The sequence below is a fragment of the Gasterosteus aculeatus genome, chromosome 13 (assembly GCF_964276395.1).
Source record: "Gasterosteus aculeatus chromosome 13, fGasAcu3.hap1.1, whole genome shotgun sequence".
Lineage (NCBI taxonomy): Eukaryota > Metazoa > Chordata > Actinopteri > Perciformes > Gasterosteidae > Gasterosteus > Gasterosteus aculeatus.
In genome coordinates this window covers 9789666-9803717 of record NC_135701.1, presented here as the reverse complement: position 1 = coordinate 9803717, position 14052 = coordinate 9789666, and the positions used below count along the sequence as shown (strand labels likewise).

The 14052-nt window shown below is 44.0% G+C and overlaps 2 protein-coding genes and 1 long non-coding RNA gene across 9 annotated transcripts in view; 1 reads left to right on the top strand and 2 right to left on the bottom strand.

The window, feature by feature from the left end:
* Positions 1 to 2212: 2212 nt before the first annotated feature.
* LOC120830494 (uncharacterized) lies at positions 2213 to 3943 on the bottom strand. The gene is made up of 2 exons (XR_005713908.2): positions 3879 to 3943; positions 2213 to 3793 (listed from the first exon to the last, which is right to left on the bottom strand). It is a non-coding gene; the product is annotated as an uncharacterized LOC120830494 (long non-coding RNA).
* Positions 3944 to 6128: 2185 nt separating this feature from the next.
* Positions 6129 to 12777, top strand: LOC120830993 (beta-1,3-galactosyl-O-glycosyl-glycoprotein beta-1,6-N-acetylglucosaminyltransferase). Of its 2 annotated transcripts, none has more exons than XM_078086573.1 (5): positions 6129 to 6320; positions 10175 to 10904; positions 10996 to 11089; positions 11361 to 11765; positions 11893 to 12777. In XM_078086573.1, the coding sequence occupies exons 2-5, from the start codon at positions 10603 to 10605 to the stop codon at positions 12358 to 12360; spliced, it is 1269 nt and encodes a 422-aa protein (XP_077942699.1). In that variant the 5' UTR covers positions 6129 to 6320; positions 10175 to 10602; the 3' UTR covers positions 12361 to 12777. The 2 variants fall into 2 exon arrangements, with proteins under 2 accessions (XP_077942699.1, XP_077942698.1); XM_078086572.1 differs by lacking the exon at positions 6129 to 6320 and adding an exon at positions 9794 to 10017.
* Positions 12778 to 12978: 201 nt separating this feature from the next.
* LOC120830992 (uncharacterized) overlaps positions 12979 to 14052 on the bottom strand; it is a 30443-nt gene continuing 29369 nt past the window's right edge. For all 6 annotated transcript variants that reach the window (XM_040196072.2, XM_040196076.2, XM_040196077.2 and 3 more), the window contains one exon: positions 12979 to 13929. In XM_040196072.2, the coding sequence (XP_040052006.2) occupies positions 13899 to 13929 (31 nt within the window). In that variant the 3' untranslated portion in view covers positions 12979 to 13898. The remainder of the gene's footprint in view (positions 13930 to 14052) is intronic.

The following is a 14052-nucleotide window of genomic DNA, read 5'->3' as shown; positions in this document are numbered from 1 at the left end:
CCGCTACTGCCTGAAGAAACTACACTCTTATCACCTACATGCTCCCCATCGGCCGTGTCATCAGCAAACATGGAATGTCCTTTCACTGTTATGCTGACGACACAGAGGTCTACATCAAGACTGCCCCAAGCCCCTCTGCAGCCATGTCATGTCTCACCGCTTGTCTTAGGGGAGATAAAGGCATGGATGAGCAACAACTTTCTCCAGCAAAACAGTTCCAAAACCGAAGCCCTTCTTGTTGACACTCCACACCAGGTTCAGTCATCTTCCATTGTCCATCTCACATTTGACAGTCAGGTCATACCTCTCTCCTCCACAGTTACCAATCTGGGAGTTAGGTTTGACCCTCACCTGACCTTTAATGACCATATCAAATACCCGCGCAAAACGTCCTTCTATCTCAAAAACATCTCCAAACTCCTCCCCACGTTGACCCTGTCAGATGCAGAGAAGCTTGTCTATGCCATTATCTCCTCAGGACTGGACTACTGTAATTCACTCTTAACTGGAATCACTGGCAAAAATATCCTGAAACTACAATACATCCAAAACAGCGCTGCCAGGATCCCCATGAGAGTCGGAAAATATGATCATGACACGCATCCGACACTTGCTACTACGCTGGCTCCCTGTCTCATTTCGGATTAACTACTACTAAATTCTACTACTCACTCATAAATGCATAAATGGACATGCACCTCCCTATCGGCAAGGACTAATCACTCCCCAAACCACCCGCACCCTCAGATCTGCAAGCTGCTCGCTCCTCTGAGTCCCTAACACCAAGCTCGGCACCATGGCCATCCGGGCCTTTTGCTCGGCAGCGCCACACAAATAGAACGGTCTCCCCGACCACCTGAGGGCAGTACAGTCACTGGACTCTTTTAAAACTGGCCTGAAAAACCTACTTATTTTTTACTCTTAAGTTTTGCTTTCCCCCTATGTTTTTACTTGCTTTTACTTTATTTTAACTATGTTTTAGCTATGTTCTGCTGGCTCTGTTGCGTTATAAATGAAATGTATTATTATTATTATTATTACTACTAGTCCAGAGGGCTATTGCACGAAACCAGGATAAGGGATTGTTGCGTCAATCTCCGGTCAAAAGCCGCACAGAGAACTCAAGGCCCATATCCACCCCGGACAGTCGGAGCGCACCCAGACTGCAGGGGGCGACGATGCGGCTAATGGGGATTCCACTCACAGGAAGTGCCTGCGTACGAACAGGAAGCGCATGGCATAAAATGTTTGTGGAGAGCTCGGATGGCCCTCTCACTCGGCCCTGAGGAAGAGGACACTGTGGCCACGGCTCCTAATCTCCCAGAGACGCAACTGGTAGGACAGTATGATTTATTGTTTGTTCATGCTTTGCTTTACTTAGTGAAATGTGTCATTTAAATTAAGTAATGGGGACTTATCCTAGGTTTATCTGAATAATTTGGGTTTGGTTTGGGAATTCAGTCGCATTTATTTATTATTACTTTAAGAAAGTGATTATCGAAATGTACTCGACTAATTCATGGGTTTTGCTTTGTTTGAAAGGTTATCAACCTGCTCTGTTCTTTGTCTGATCCACCAAACCACCCTTAAGAGGAATAAAGGATCATAAAATAAACAACTCGAGTTGTCCTTTGTGTCCACCGGAGAGAAAGCTCTTTTCAAGTTTGGGCAGAGCCGTGATTAATCAGAAAAAACACACGAAACTTGACAGGGATTAAGCCGGAATATTCACTTTAACCTGAATGTGTCCTGGACTTCAAGTACCTCGGGATCTTGTTCACGAGTGAGGGGAAGATGGAGTGTGAGTTTGGCCGGGGAATCAGAGCAGCGTGGGTGGTATTGCACTCGCTTTACCGCACCGTTGTGATGAAAAGAGAGCTGAGCCAGAAGGCAGACCTCTCGATCTACCGGCCAATCTTCATTCCTACCCTCACCTATGGTCATGAAGGATGGGTCATGACCGAAAGAACTAGGTCACCAAAATGGGTTTCCTCTGGAGAGTCACTCTCAGTTTGAACCAGATGTCAGTCGTCAGGGTAATCGTCTTACGTTAGAAGGCGGAAGAGTTGATCACCAAAACCAGGATTTTTTAACAGGATAACGGCAAATGAACTTAAAGGAAGAGCGTCTTTTTTCTCCGCTGACGAGATTTTTAGGAATTAAATTAAATCACAATTACAGATATACGTAATAAATTAAAGTAGAAACAACATTCAATTATATGACATGCTTTTATTTTTTCTTACTTCCATAACAACCAGCATTGGTTCTTTTTAAATTGAATGCAACAACAAACCAGTTTTAGTTACTCAGAAGCAAGACAAGGGTGCATCTTTTGAACAGTTGAGGTAGCAGTATAGGAGGATCCTCAGTGTAGCACATATTTTGACATTGAGATTTAAAGTGCTGAAAACAGGATTGTTCCTAAAAAGTCAGCATTGCTTAATATCACTACATCTCAAAAACGGCACAGAGCACTTACGTGTTTAAAATTGTATTGTGCTGGTTTAAAGCACTTTTAAGAGACAGTGTGCAACTATTGTCATAGAAAATAAGGGCATCTATGCACCATATAAGCAACATTATTAAAAAATCGCCAAACGTTACTGAATTATTGGGCAAAAAAAACTATTGTAAGTTTTACAATAACAATCTTAAACACCAAATGCTCACTTCCACAGGAATATTGTGAACAATTTAGTATGTTATCCTACATTAACACCAATAGCAAGCCGTGAAAAGATAAATGGCAGGCAATCAATCTCACACTATTTCAAACATACACCGGCAGATCTAGAGAAGACCTACTGAGGAGAATTTGAAAGGAGTCCCTTAATTTAGCCAACATAACAAATAAAAAAAACTGAAACTGTACTATTGTGATCAACAAGTGAGATCAAATGCCGAACGTCATTCATGCGGCCATTTATATTTTAACTCAACAGGAGAAGTTTAAGGGTTTGAAGTTTTGGTGTAAGTTTGTCCTGTCCCAAGCCAACCATCGCTTTTTGAATGAAGTTAAGTGTTTTTCATGGCTTTAGGGTAGTCCAAGTGTAAGGCATATGATAGCCCAAAAATAGATAGCTGTAAAAAGACCTGGCCACCTCTCCTTCAATGTTGTCACTGGAGGTCCGGCCTCCACAATCTCCCATCTCCGTAGTGCGAAAGTCTGGTCCATCTTTGATGCGATCACAGTTCCACCGGGGTTCCATCTTTTCATCTCTAGAAGCTTTCTCACAGCCTCTAGGCTATCTTCATCATGACCTTCGGGGAGATCTTGTAAGGTAATTTATCTCAAACCTTTTTGGTCATTTCAGGCCTTTTGATGCCATTTCAGGGGCACCTTGTTTGCACCCATTTATAGCAACCTCTACACATCCCGCTCTTCTCAATTTAGTGCAATAGTTCCCCATTTTAAGCAATTCATCCATCTAGTGAGCCTGGTTCCTTCAGGCAGGGATGTTTTCTAATTAGTGCCAATGCCACGGAATGGATCCTTTCTTCTTTTGGATAGGCATCAAATAAGTAAATTGTTTCAGCAAGCTTTTCCAAAATACTATGCTTTACGTCTCTCAGTACATTCAGGTATGTCTGTTCGTGCAGACATGCCTTATTAGCCTGTCTAAGTCGGAATTCCACATCAACTGAGAAATTAGGAATGTCAAAAAACTCAGGCCATTGCTTTTGTCTCGGTGATGAGCTGTGTGTGGACAGAATCTCTGTATCGTCAGAGGCATTGGAGGCAGCAGACAAGCTGGTGGCGGTGGCACTCACCATGCAGCAATGGAATGACCTTAACAGTTTAAGCAAAATTGGTTCTCCAGCTGATCATGAATAAAATGAAATATCATCCAAATTCTAGGCTATTGGCATCTTACCTTTAGTGAACTGGCATCCCGTGTTAATGAAGCAGCAGAGTTGCCATGAGCACTTTTTCTGAAAGGGAAAAATTGGGAAGTTGTACTTAGTGTATACATATACCCTATTGAAATGAATACAATTATACTTAGTTTTTGTCATGCTTCCTGTTGAGTCTACAAGAGTCAAAGAAGCTAGCTAAGATCTCCAATATCACTTGTCTAACGTCACCATGATGCACACTGAGATGATTTCTCCTTCCTTATCTTTAACAGGCAGCTTTATGTAGCTAACAGCTCGAGAGGGGCATATAAAAAGGTCAAATTCATGAGGCTAAAGAACAGTGTGCAAGCGCAACTGTAGCGTTAACGGGGGACTTTCCCCACTGCAATCTAACTAACGTTGCATGAAACAAATGGCTACTCGTGTCGACGTGACTTTTGGCGTGTTTCCACCGAGCGGTACGGTTCGGTACGGGTCGGGTCGGTACCCTTTTATTTGTGTCTCCACTGCCAAAAGTTAAGAGTACCAAAAATCCGAACCGTACCGTACCACTTTTTGGGTACCCTTCCGTTGGGGTACCTGGCACAGTTGTTTGGTACTAAAGGGTGGAGCTAGACTCACTGCAGAACGTTGATTGGTTGAAAGGGTGTCGTCATTTGCGCGTGCCGCAAGGGGAAAGACAACACACGAGGCTTGCAGCATGTAGCCTTTGCTCAAACAAAGATTGTTGTCTCCTTGTGACAAACAGCCACATATCGAGAAGCACGAACAGGATCGGCTGTATGTCCTCCATTGTTGTTTGCGGTTAGCTTTCAGTTTTCGCGCGATCGAATGAAGTCAATCTACTTTCCGTCATATACCACACCTATCAAGTGACGTTATCACTACTTGCTGGAATACACCACGCCTATCAAGTAAGGGTACTGTTGGCGGTGGAAACGCTCGCCAAATCATGGTTAACAGACCCGACCCGTACCGACCCAACCCGTACCGTACCATACCGCTCGATGGAAACGCGCCATTTGACTATGGCAGTGTTTTGGAAAGACTATCACAACGGCACTGGCGTCATTAAATACACAGAGGTAGCAAAGATTCACCGAAATGTAAACATCATAACTGTCTTCACGCCCGTGACTTTATAGTTTCCTTCAACCACGCTTTGCATGCGTCACGTAGTGTAAAATAATATAACTTCACCACTAACAGTGGCTTTAGTGACGAGTTAACTTACTATTGCTGCAGCCTCTTGCAAACATTCAACATAGTTCTCCGGGGGAACTGGTTTGGGCATTATAAACGATGTTTGAAACGGGAAGCAAACAGTAAAAATGTTTCTTAATTGCCCACCTAACGTTGGTGCAAACCGCCCGTCTCAACAAAACCTAGTTTAACGTCGCGTCTGCAGAAAGTACGGTCGATGCTACATTCCCTTACAAATCTTGATTTTACAAGCTCAATTTCGCGCTCGCTGCGTCAAAAGGGCACTCGCTGCATCAACTCGAAGAATTCAAAGATGTAAAATGAAGGACTTTCCACTTCAGTTATGGGGCAATTAAAAGAGGGTTTCAGGCGGCCCGAGAGCAGTGGTGGAAAACGCCTGAACAAGTTTAGCCAGAAGACGAATGAGCAGAGCTTGTACGCTAGCTAGCTGTGAGCTAGCTTACAAGCTAGCTTGCATTGGCTAGTTAAGGGTTAGCAAACTCGGGCAAGCTAACATTGGTAGCAGTCAGAAACTCTAAACATTTTACAGTCTAAAAACACCCTTAAACAATTAAACACTCTTAATATTGGCTATGACCAAAATGATGAAAACCAGCACAAACGGACACGAGATGTCAGTCATCACTAATTTATATACAGTTTATGTTAAATATATGGTTCAAACAGTCCACATTGAGAACATAATAAATATCAGTAATCAACTTATTAAATTCATTTGATGATTAAATATCTGATGAAGATAAATATATGTATATAACTTCAACTTCAAAAGGTAAGTCCGCACCGCAGAAGTAAGCAAAGGCGCAACCTAAACCATTTTAGACAGACAAAATTATTCAGCACCAGAGTGTATTTTTGTTACCTGTGACAGGTTCGTCCTAACACACACTCACCTGAGGCCAATCATGCCTCCTCCTGGCATTGTTCCCCGAGCCACTCCCTTCTCCGCCCCCTCTGCAGCCGAGCCAAACAACGCCCGCCACCACATTACTTAACGGGAATGGGTTCTGTGTATATGTGTATATATAACAAGATAAAAAAGGAGGATCATTGATGGGCAGAGACTTTTGAAAGACACACATGAGCTGTACACTCAGTGTGCGATTACAAAGTGTTCAGGCATCGGAGTTGAGGGAGGTTTCTCATCGGCGGTGGAATGAGGGAATGAGCAGTGTGGCCGGGAAAGCTCCCAGAGACGGATCACCACATACCCACACGAATCACAACCCAGTGTGGTAAGTTAATTTAAGATTATTTCTTTAAAAATTGTAGCGATAATAATAACAATTTTTGTGGCAGTTTGTTTTTTTGCCGTTTGTGTGTTTTTCACCCACAAAGAAATTAAGGATAATATATTATCTGTCACGGGAGCGGGTGGAAGGCAGGACTCAAATGCAGACTTGCAGGAAACAAAAGGCTTTAATCGTTACAAGATCCAAAATCCAAAAGGCCAAGGGGCAAAAACACACAGGCATGAAACTACAGCTATCCATAACAAGGGACAAGAACATGCGTGACGAAAGACAATGACGCGACAAGTGACACACGGCTTAAATACACAAGGGAGGTGCAGGTGATTGGACACCGGTGGAAACTATTAAGACGATCACAGGGGATGACGGGACAAGGCAGGAAGTGAAGTTACCCGGGGACACGAGTGGCAGAAAACTACAAAATATAACATGAAGTGAACCACACCGTGACAGTACCCCCCCCTTAAGGGCCGACTTCCAGGCGGCTCACACTAGATCGAAACAAGGGGTGGGGGGGAGGGAAACCAGAGACAATGGTCGGACCACCCAGGAAACTCTGGCGGGCGGCCCGGCGGGCGGCCAGGCGACCGGGGAGCCTCTGGGGGTCGGCCTGGCGGATAGGCACACTGCCGGGGAGCCTCCGGTGGTCGGCCCGGCGGACGGTCATTTGGCCGGCTCCGGAAAGTCTCTGGAATTGCAGGCTCGGGGACACGGGAAACCTCCGGGGTAGTCGGCGGCGGCTCGGGGACACGGGAAACCTCCGGGGTAGTCGGCGGCGGCTCGGGGACACGGGAAACCTCCGGGGTAGTCGGCGGCGGCTCGGGGACACGGGAAACCTCCGGGGTAGTCGGCGGCGGCTCGGGGACACGGAACACGTCAGCAGTAGTCGGCGGCGGCTCCAGCTCGGGGACACGGAACACGTCAGCAGTAGTCAGCAGTAGCTCGGGGACACGGAACACCTCCGCAGTCGTCGGCGGCTCGGGGGCACGGAACACCTCCGCAGTCGGCGGCTCAGCCCCCCCCATAACCCACCCCATAGCCCCCCCCTCAAGGGCCAGATCCCAGACGGCCCTCAAATCATCAACGGGAGGGCGGGAGAGGACCATGGGGCGGGAGGGAGGGAATCTGAGTCTCGGAGCGGGGACTGGGGGCGTCGGGGGACAGAGTCTCGGAGCGGGGACTGGGGGCGTCGGGGGACAGAGTCTCGGAGCGGGGACTGGCCGAATCGGGGTCGGGGGACAGAGTCTCGGAGCGGGGACTGGCCGAGTCGGGGTCGGGGGACAGAGTTGGGGAACGGGAGAGCGCTGCGGCGGCCCAGCGGGAACGGGGGAGCGCTTCTTCCGCTTGCTCCTCCTTGGGTTAAGGAGGTCCCGGAGCTCGAGGCAGGCGAGCTGATAGCTCCCGGGACCAAAAACAAAATTTGTTTTCCGCTGCCAGAAGGGACTTCTTACGTCCAAGTAGTCCGGGCCGTAGTCTGGCAGCGGGTCTGCTGAGTCCCATGGTCGCGTCATTCTGTCACGGGAGCGGGTGGAAGGCAGGACTCAAATGCAGACTTGCAGGAAACAAAAGGCTTTAATCGTTACAAGATCCAAAATCCAAAAGGCCAAAGGGCAAAAACACACAGGCATGAAACTACAGCTATCCATAACAAGGGACAAGAACATGCGTGACGACAATGACGCGACAAGTGACACAAGAGACACACGGCTTAAATACACAAGGGAGGTGCAGGTGATTGGACACAGGTGGAAACTATTAAGACGATCACAGGGGATGACGGGACAAGGCAGGAAGGGAAGTTACCCGGGGACACGAGTGGCAGAAAACTACAAAATATAACATGAAGTGAACCACACCGTGACAATTATCTGTAATGAGACTTTGCCATTTGACTTTGGCAGTGTTTTGGAAAGACTATCACAACGGCACTGGCGACATTAAATGCACAGAAGTAGCAAACCGACCGGCCATCACAGTGGCCAAAGAAGTTGGAATATCTGTGGATATGCTTTTCAATAAGCTCAATCGTCAGTAACCAGGGGGCTGTTTTAAGTAGGTGGTTTAACAAACTCAGTCAAACCGTAAATTCTGAGTTTAGAGTCGGTTCAATCAACTCGGAGTAGGTTGATTCAGAGTTGAGCGTGTGTACCACCAGAATCGTCCAAAAAAGGACGTCCCATGTTTGAGAAAACACAAAAAATACACCTGATATAGAGTACTTGAATGAATGAGGAAATAAAAGTGTGCTGTGTGATTCTGGGCTGCTGTCAGAGGGAGGAGACTGTGAAAAACCTGCTCCCGACCAGGGCCCTGTTCCTTGTACGTGGCTAACTCCACGAACGAGGAACAGGGCCGTCCAGAAAAGGACGACTCATGTTTGAGAAAACACAAAAAAATGGGTTGTAAATAAATGATTCCTTGTCCTCAGCATCTATGGCGCTCGTACAGGACGTCATCGCGGCTAGTCTGTCCCTATAAAACGTTAATCTAACTGATATCGCTCCTTCATCAATGAGGAAGTGAGCTGCCCTTTTTTCCGGTGCATTGATGAACTAATCCAGCAGCTCAAATCTTTCGTTGTGTTGCTATGGTGATTTAGACAAACTTGCTTCGGGGAAACAAAAAATCTAATCTACGTCATCTCATCCTGAAAATAATCCGGCTAACTGAGTAAGCCACATACGAGCAACAGGGCCCAGGTCAGGTTCACAGGCTCAGTTACCATAGTGACTGACCCTGAGCTTTAGTTACCTCCCTTCATGAAACAGACAACTCATAATAATTTGTAAAAGGAGAAGAGGAAGGGCAGCAACATCACAGCAGTACAGGGTTGTTATTGTCATTTTTAGCCAGAGATGATTTATTGTAGAGTGTTATTACACTTGGCAGGAATGATCTCCTGAATCGGTCCTCCTTCAGCTCCGCTGTCACAAGGACCGATACAGGAGATCATTCCTGCCCAGTGCAATAACACTTTACTTCCTCTTCTCCTTTTACAAATTATTATTATTGTCTCTTTTGAAGGTTATTCTTTTGTTCGTTTATTTCATTTAATTTAATATTTTTATCTTATTATATTGTCTATAATGTGTATATAACGTGTATCTTTTTATTCTATTTTCTTCTCTGTACATGCTGCTGTGGTACCAAAATTTCCTTCTTGAGGGATCAATAAAGTATCTATCTATCTATCTATCTATCTATCTATCTATCATCTTCTTGAAACGGACCCCCGATCCTTCTGAGGACACATTATTCATTCCTTTTATTTAGGGCTTTGTTACGGCCTGCCTATCGTGCGTAGGGGTGCGCAGGCGTAACACATAAATGTTACACGCTTTCCACACAAAATGGTAGTCTGCACGCAGACTCAAAACACTGACAGTCTGCTCGTTGTCAGGACGGCGGAAAGAGAGACCTGAGGACATTGTGTCAGGGAGCCTTTATGTGACCCACTAATGGCCTGATGTCTCTCAGGTGGCGCTGCTCCAGGTGAAATCACCTGAGAGAATTGCCCCTGCCCTCTCAGGAGGGGGCGGAGTCACGTCGGGGGACGTATCAGGCTTATGTAAAAATCGTTTCTTGAAACGTTTTTTATTCAAGAGGAATGAAGCTAATTCAACCCCTGGCCAGAAGTACACCTGTAATGTTGAATCAAACTATTTTTTGCAGATACAGTGTAAGAACTATATAATAGAAAGAGGTTGCACGTTGCAGTGTGTCTATTTTTATTTGTTTTTTCTCAGATATACATTACTTGGCTTATTTATTAAACTAAGATAATCAATTGGCTAAAGAACAGATGTATTTATGCCTTTTTAAAATCTTATTTCCAGGGTTGATGACATAAGGAGTGACGAATCTTCCTGGACACAAAATGAGAGGAACTTAAATGAACTTTGTCAAACATCACGCCATAAACACAACGTATAGCCCTGCTGATCCTGCCGGTCACAGAATTAAGCGATAACTCCAAAATCCTCTAAACAGTACCACTGGACAACGCCTGGATCAGACTTTTCAAGCTACGGTTCTGGATTTTTATTATTCTTAACATAAGATAAAAACCTCTCAGCAGTGCATTCAAGTGTATTAATTAATTGGTGATTAGGTGGCCTGTATCTTTTTAGACATATAATATTTCCTAGACATCAGAACATTAATCAGTGACTCGAGAAAACTATAAGGACTGAGTGCAGCTTGACTACATCAGGAGCTTACACTGTAAAAATAGTTTCAGTTGTCAAGGTCCTTCTCTTAAGAAATGCGTTTAACAAAAAAAAACTGGATGCTGCTTCTGGTAATTGTTGGACTGATATTACTATGGATACTTTTCCCGCTAAATCACCTGGATTTAAAATCGGGTCCTATACGCAATCGCAGCTACAGCTGGTTGAATTATGAAGCTGCTGATGGCGGCCCAGAGAATCAGTGCGACTGTGCAGCAATTTTGCAGGGCGACAGTGAGGCACTGGAGAAGGCCAAAACACTGACCATCACTGAAGATTTCCAAAAGAGTATTAAGATCCCCAATGAATATTACATCAGCGCAAGCCAAGACTGCAAGTAGGTTTCTTTAAACTACAACTATCAGTAAAAGACTGTAAACAATCTTTTAAGGTACTGGATTTGACAGAAATTTGTTCAATCTTTTCAGGACCTTCAAGGCAAACAGAAAATATGTAACGTTTCCATTGAGCCGCGTCGAAGAGGACTTCCCCTTAGCTTACTCCGTGGTTGTTCATCATAAGGTATGTCGCCAAGATTTGAATTCAATCACGACAAGTTTAAATAACTTTGAAAACAGTTTAGTTGATTTCAAGGAGGTGATGCAGGAATGATTCCAAAAACCCACAAGTGAGTTAAAATGTTTGCTCTTCCAGGTCCCTCGTCTCTAAGTCAATGGGTTTTGGGGTTAGATGAGTTAAACACAAGCTTATGATACATAAAAGTTTTACTTTTATGATATGAATTACGTCGGTATATCCTCCTCTTAATAGCTTTTTTTTTCATTCACTCTAGGTGCAGAACTTTGAGCGACTACTACGAGCCATCTATGCACCCCAAAATATTTATTGCATCCATGTAGACCAAAAATCAGATGCCTCAGTCTACTCTGCCATCAGTGCCATAACCTCCTGTTTACCAAATGTCTTTATGGTCAGTCAGAGGGTGGATGTGGTCTATGCTGCTTGGTCACGTGTCCAGGCTGATCTTAACTGTATGGCTGATCTCTATAACGCTACAACAAAATGGAAATACTTCATCAACCTTTGTGGCCAGGATTTCCCTCTGAAAACCAATTTGGAGATTGTGAATGCATTGCTATCATTGGGGGGCGACAACAGCATGGAGTCAGAAAAAATGTCTGAAAACAAGAGGAATAGAGTCACACATGTTCATAAGATAGTTAATGGACAAAACCAGGTAAAGGATTACAACAAGATTTTTTTACATTGCAATACATGGCTTAAATCTTTCATTGCAACTTTTTATTCAGATCAACATTAATGACCATCACGGTCACATTACCTGACCACTTTACCTGTCTCAGCCAACAGGAAATGTAAAGGGGCCACCTCCCTCCAACCTGCCCATTCTGACAGGAAGTGCCTACATCGTGGTTAACCGAGGCTACGTCCGCAGTGTATTGGAGGACAACCGTATACCGGCATTGATCGAATGGGCACAAGACACCTTTGTTCCTGATGAAATATTCTGGGCGACCATTCAACGACTCCCCGGGGTTCCTGGCTCTAAGAGGCCCCATCCTAAATACGACATGACAGACATGAACGCGATAGTACGGCTGGTGAAGTGGCAGCATCATGAGGGAGAAGTGTACCCAGAATGTCACGGCCACCATGTCAGGAGTGTTTGTGTGTATGGTTTTGGAGACGTGCAGTGGCTGCTTCAACAGCATCATCTCTTTGCCAATAAGTTTGACACAGAAAAGGATCCTATTGCCGTCTACTGCTTGGAGAAGTATCTAAGAAAAAAGGCACTAGCTCAGTTATTTTAGGTGTGTTGGACTTTTTACTAGAAGCCAAGAATACTTGAAATTGGCTGTTTGGGTCATGGGTAATTAGATAACTGTTAAACTAATTTCATTTTGTTTACATGGGTCTATAGGTATTCATTCCTTCTAAATACAACTGTTTTTAGCTGGGGGAAAGTGAAAAAGGAAAACTACAGCAATGAGACTAAGCCGTAACATAAGATATACAATTTAATTTGATAAAAAAAGACATGTATTTTAAAAGTGTTTGTTGTCAATGAAGCTAAATTGATTGCACCATTATTCACCAATATGTGCAGGTTTTTGTTGTGTCATGTAGCTTGGGGTTGGTTTAGTTTGGTAGGTTTTCTCACGTGCTTTTAGTCTGTCTTCTGTGCTATGTGAGTATGCAAGAATAATAAATCGCTAAATGTTGAATAATTTGTCATCCGTTGGTGCAACCAGCTCGGTAACATGGGCACTTGGGTTCCAGATAACCGTTGAGGAAGAGCACATCTTTAATGATTTCACAACAAATTAATTTCTTGCAAGCCACCAATATAAGAATACAAATGTACAAATAAGAACTAATGAAAGGGGACACATTTAAATCAAGGCTCTCTCTGGACTGTACCTCTCTAGCAGTCAACATTTAGATTTTATTATGAGGCCTAACAATCTCACACACGCGATCAAGAGAAGAACTATGACTAAAATGACATAACTTTGCTTTTAGGCGGGTAATAGAATCAGACTAATGATGAATAAACATGCAACACATTACTGAAACTACTGATAACTCCGGTGGCCCTCGGTGCCCAACAACTGTAAAATAGGTAAATCCGTGCAAATATACACAACATAAGCAAATACAAAAAACTGTGATGAAATTTGCATCTCGTTTTCTTTTTCTTTCTGTATTTGCATGTATTGTCTTTCAGCGAGTTGGAGTGAGTTGAGCTCTCAGGAATATCATAAAGACCTGCCTTTTTTTCAACCTTTATGATTTATGTTTACAACTCTTTTCACAGTGTTAAGGCAACAGCCAAACATTTATTACACAATGACATGAGCCCCCCACACCATAGGGAAGTAGTTATACAACTTAGGTTTGCATGTGTTTGGTTATTAGGTGAAAGAGTCTCGAGCCACACTTATGATCATCCCGGGTTACAAAAGGTAAACATGGCAACTGACTAGTGTGTAGAATAATACAAGAATAATTAAAAGAATACAAAACTAACAGAATTGGGAACATTATCAAGTGCTTTGTAATGTACAGTAATACAGGGTAAAGCATCTAACCTTACGCACAGTGGTAGTGTCTACACTATAAATACAGTATTAAGTTACGCACCCTCAGGTTTTTACTTTCCTCAATTAACAAGCAACTTCCTGATTTTGTACCACAGCATTTATGCTTTAGAAACCATTGCTAGTTGTGGGTGTAACAACCATGACCCGTACACATCATGCTGCAGTGTGGTTTGTATTCAGATGCTGGGGTAGAGGATGGCATAATACGGGGAGAGAATAGGCAGCGGCCAGGTGTCTTGGAACAGTCAAACCAAAGAGTTTCCCCTCTTGTCGGCTCTGAGCGAGAGAAAAAAGATGAGAAAAATAATTGAGCAACATCTTTGCCATCGAGGCATTAGAATCAAACATTTAAAGCAGAAAGCTTGCCAATGAAAATGATACAATGTATGAGAAATTAAA

Excerpts from the sequence above, each read along its gene's own strand:
- LOC120830993 (XM_078086573.1), top strand. The coding sequence starts at position 10,603 with ATGCGTTTAACAAAAAAAAACTGGATGCTGCTTCTGGTAATTGTTGGA. Across the intron at positions 10,905-10,995 it reads AGCGCAAGCCAAGACTGCAA|GACCTTCAAGGCAAACAGAA; the intron begins GTAGGTTTCTTT and ends CAATCTTTTCAG. Across the intron at positions 11,090-11,360 it reads CCGTGGTTGTTCATCATAAG|GTGCAGAACTTTGAGCGACT; the intron begins GTATGTCGCCAA and ends CATTCACTCTAG.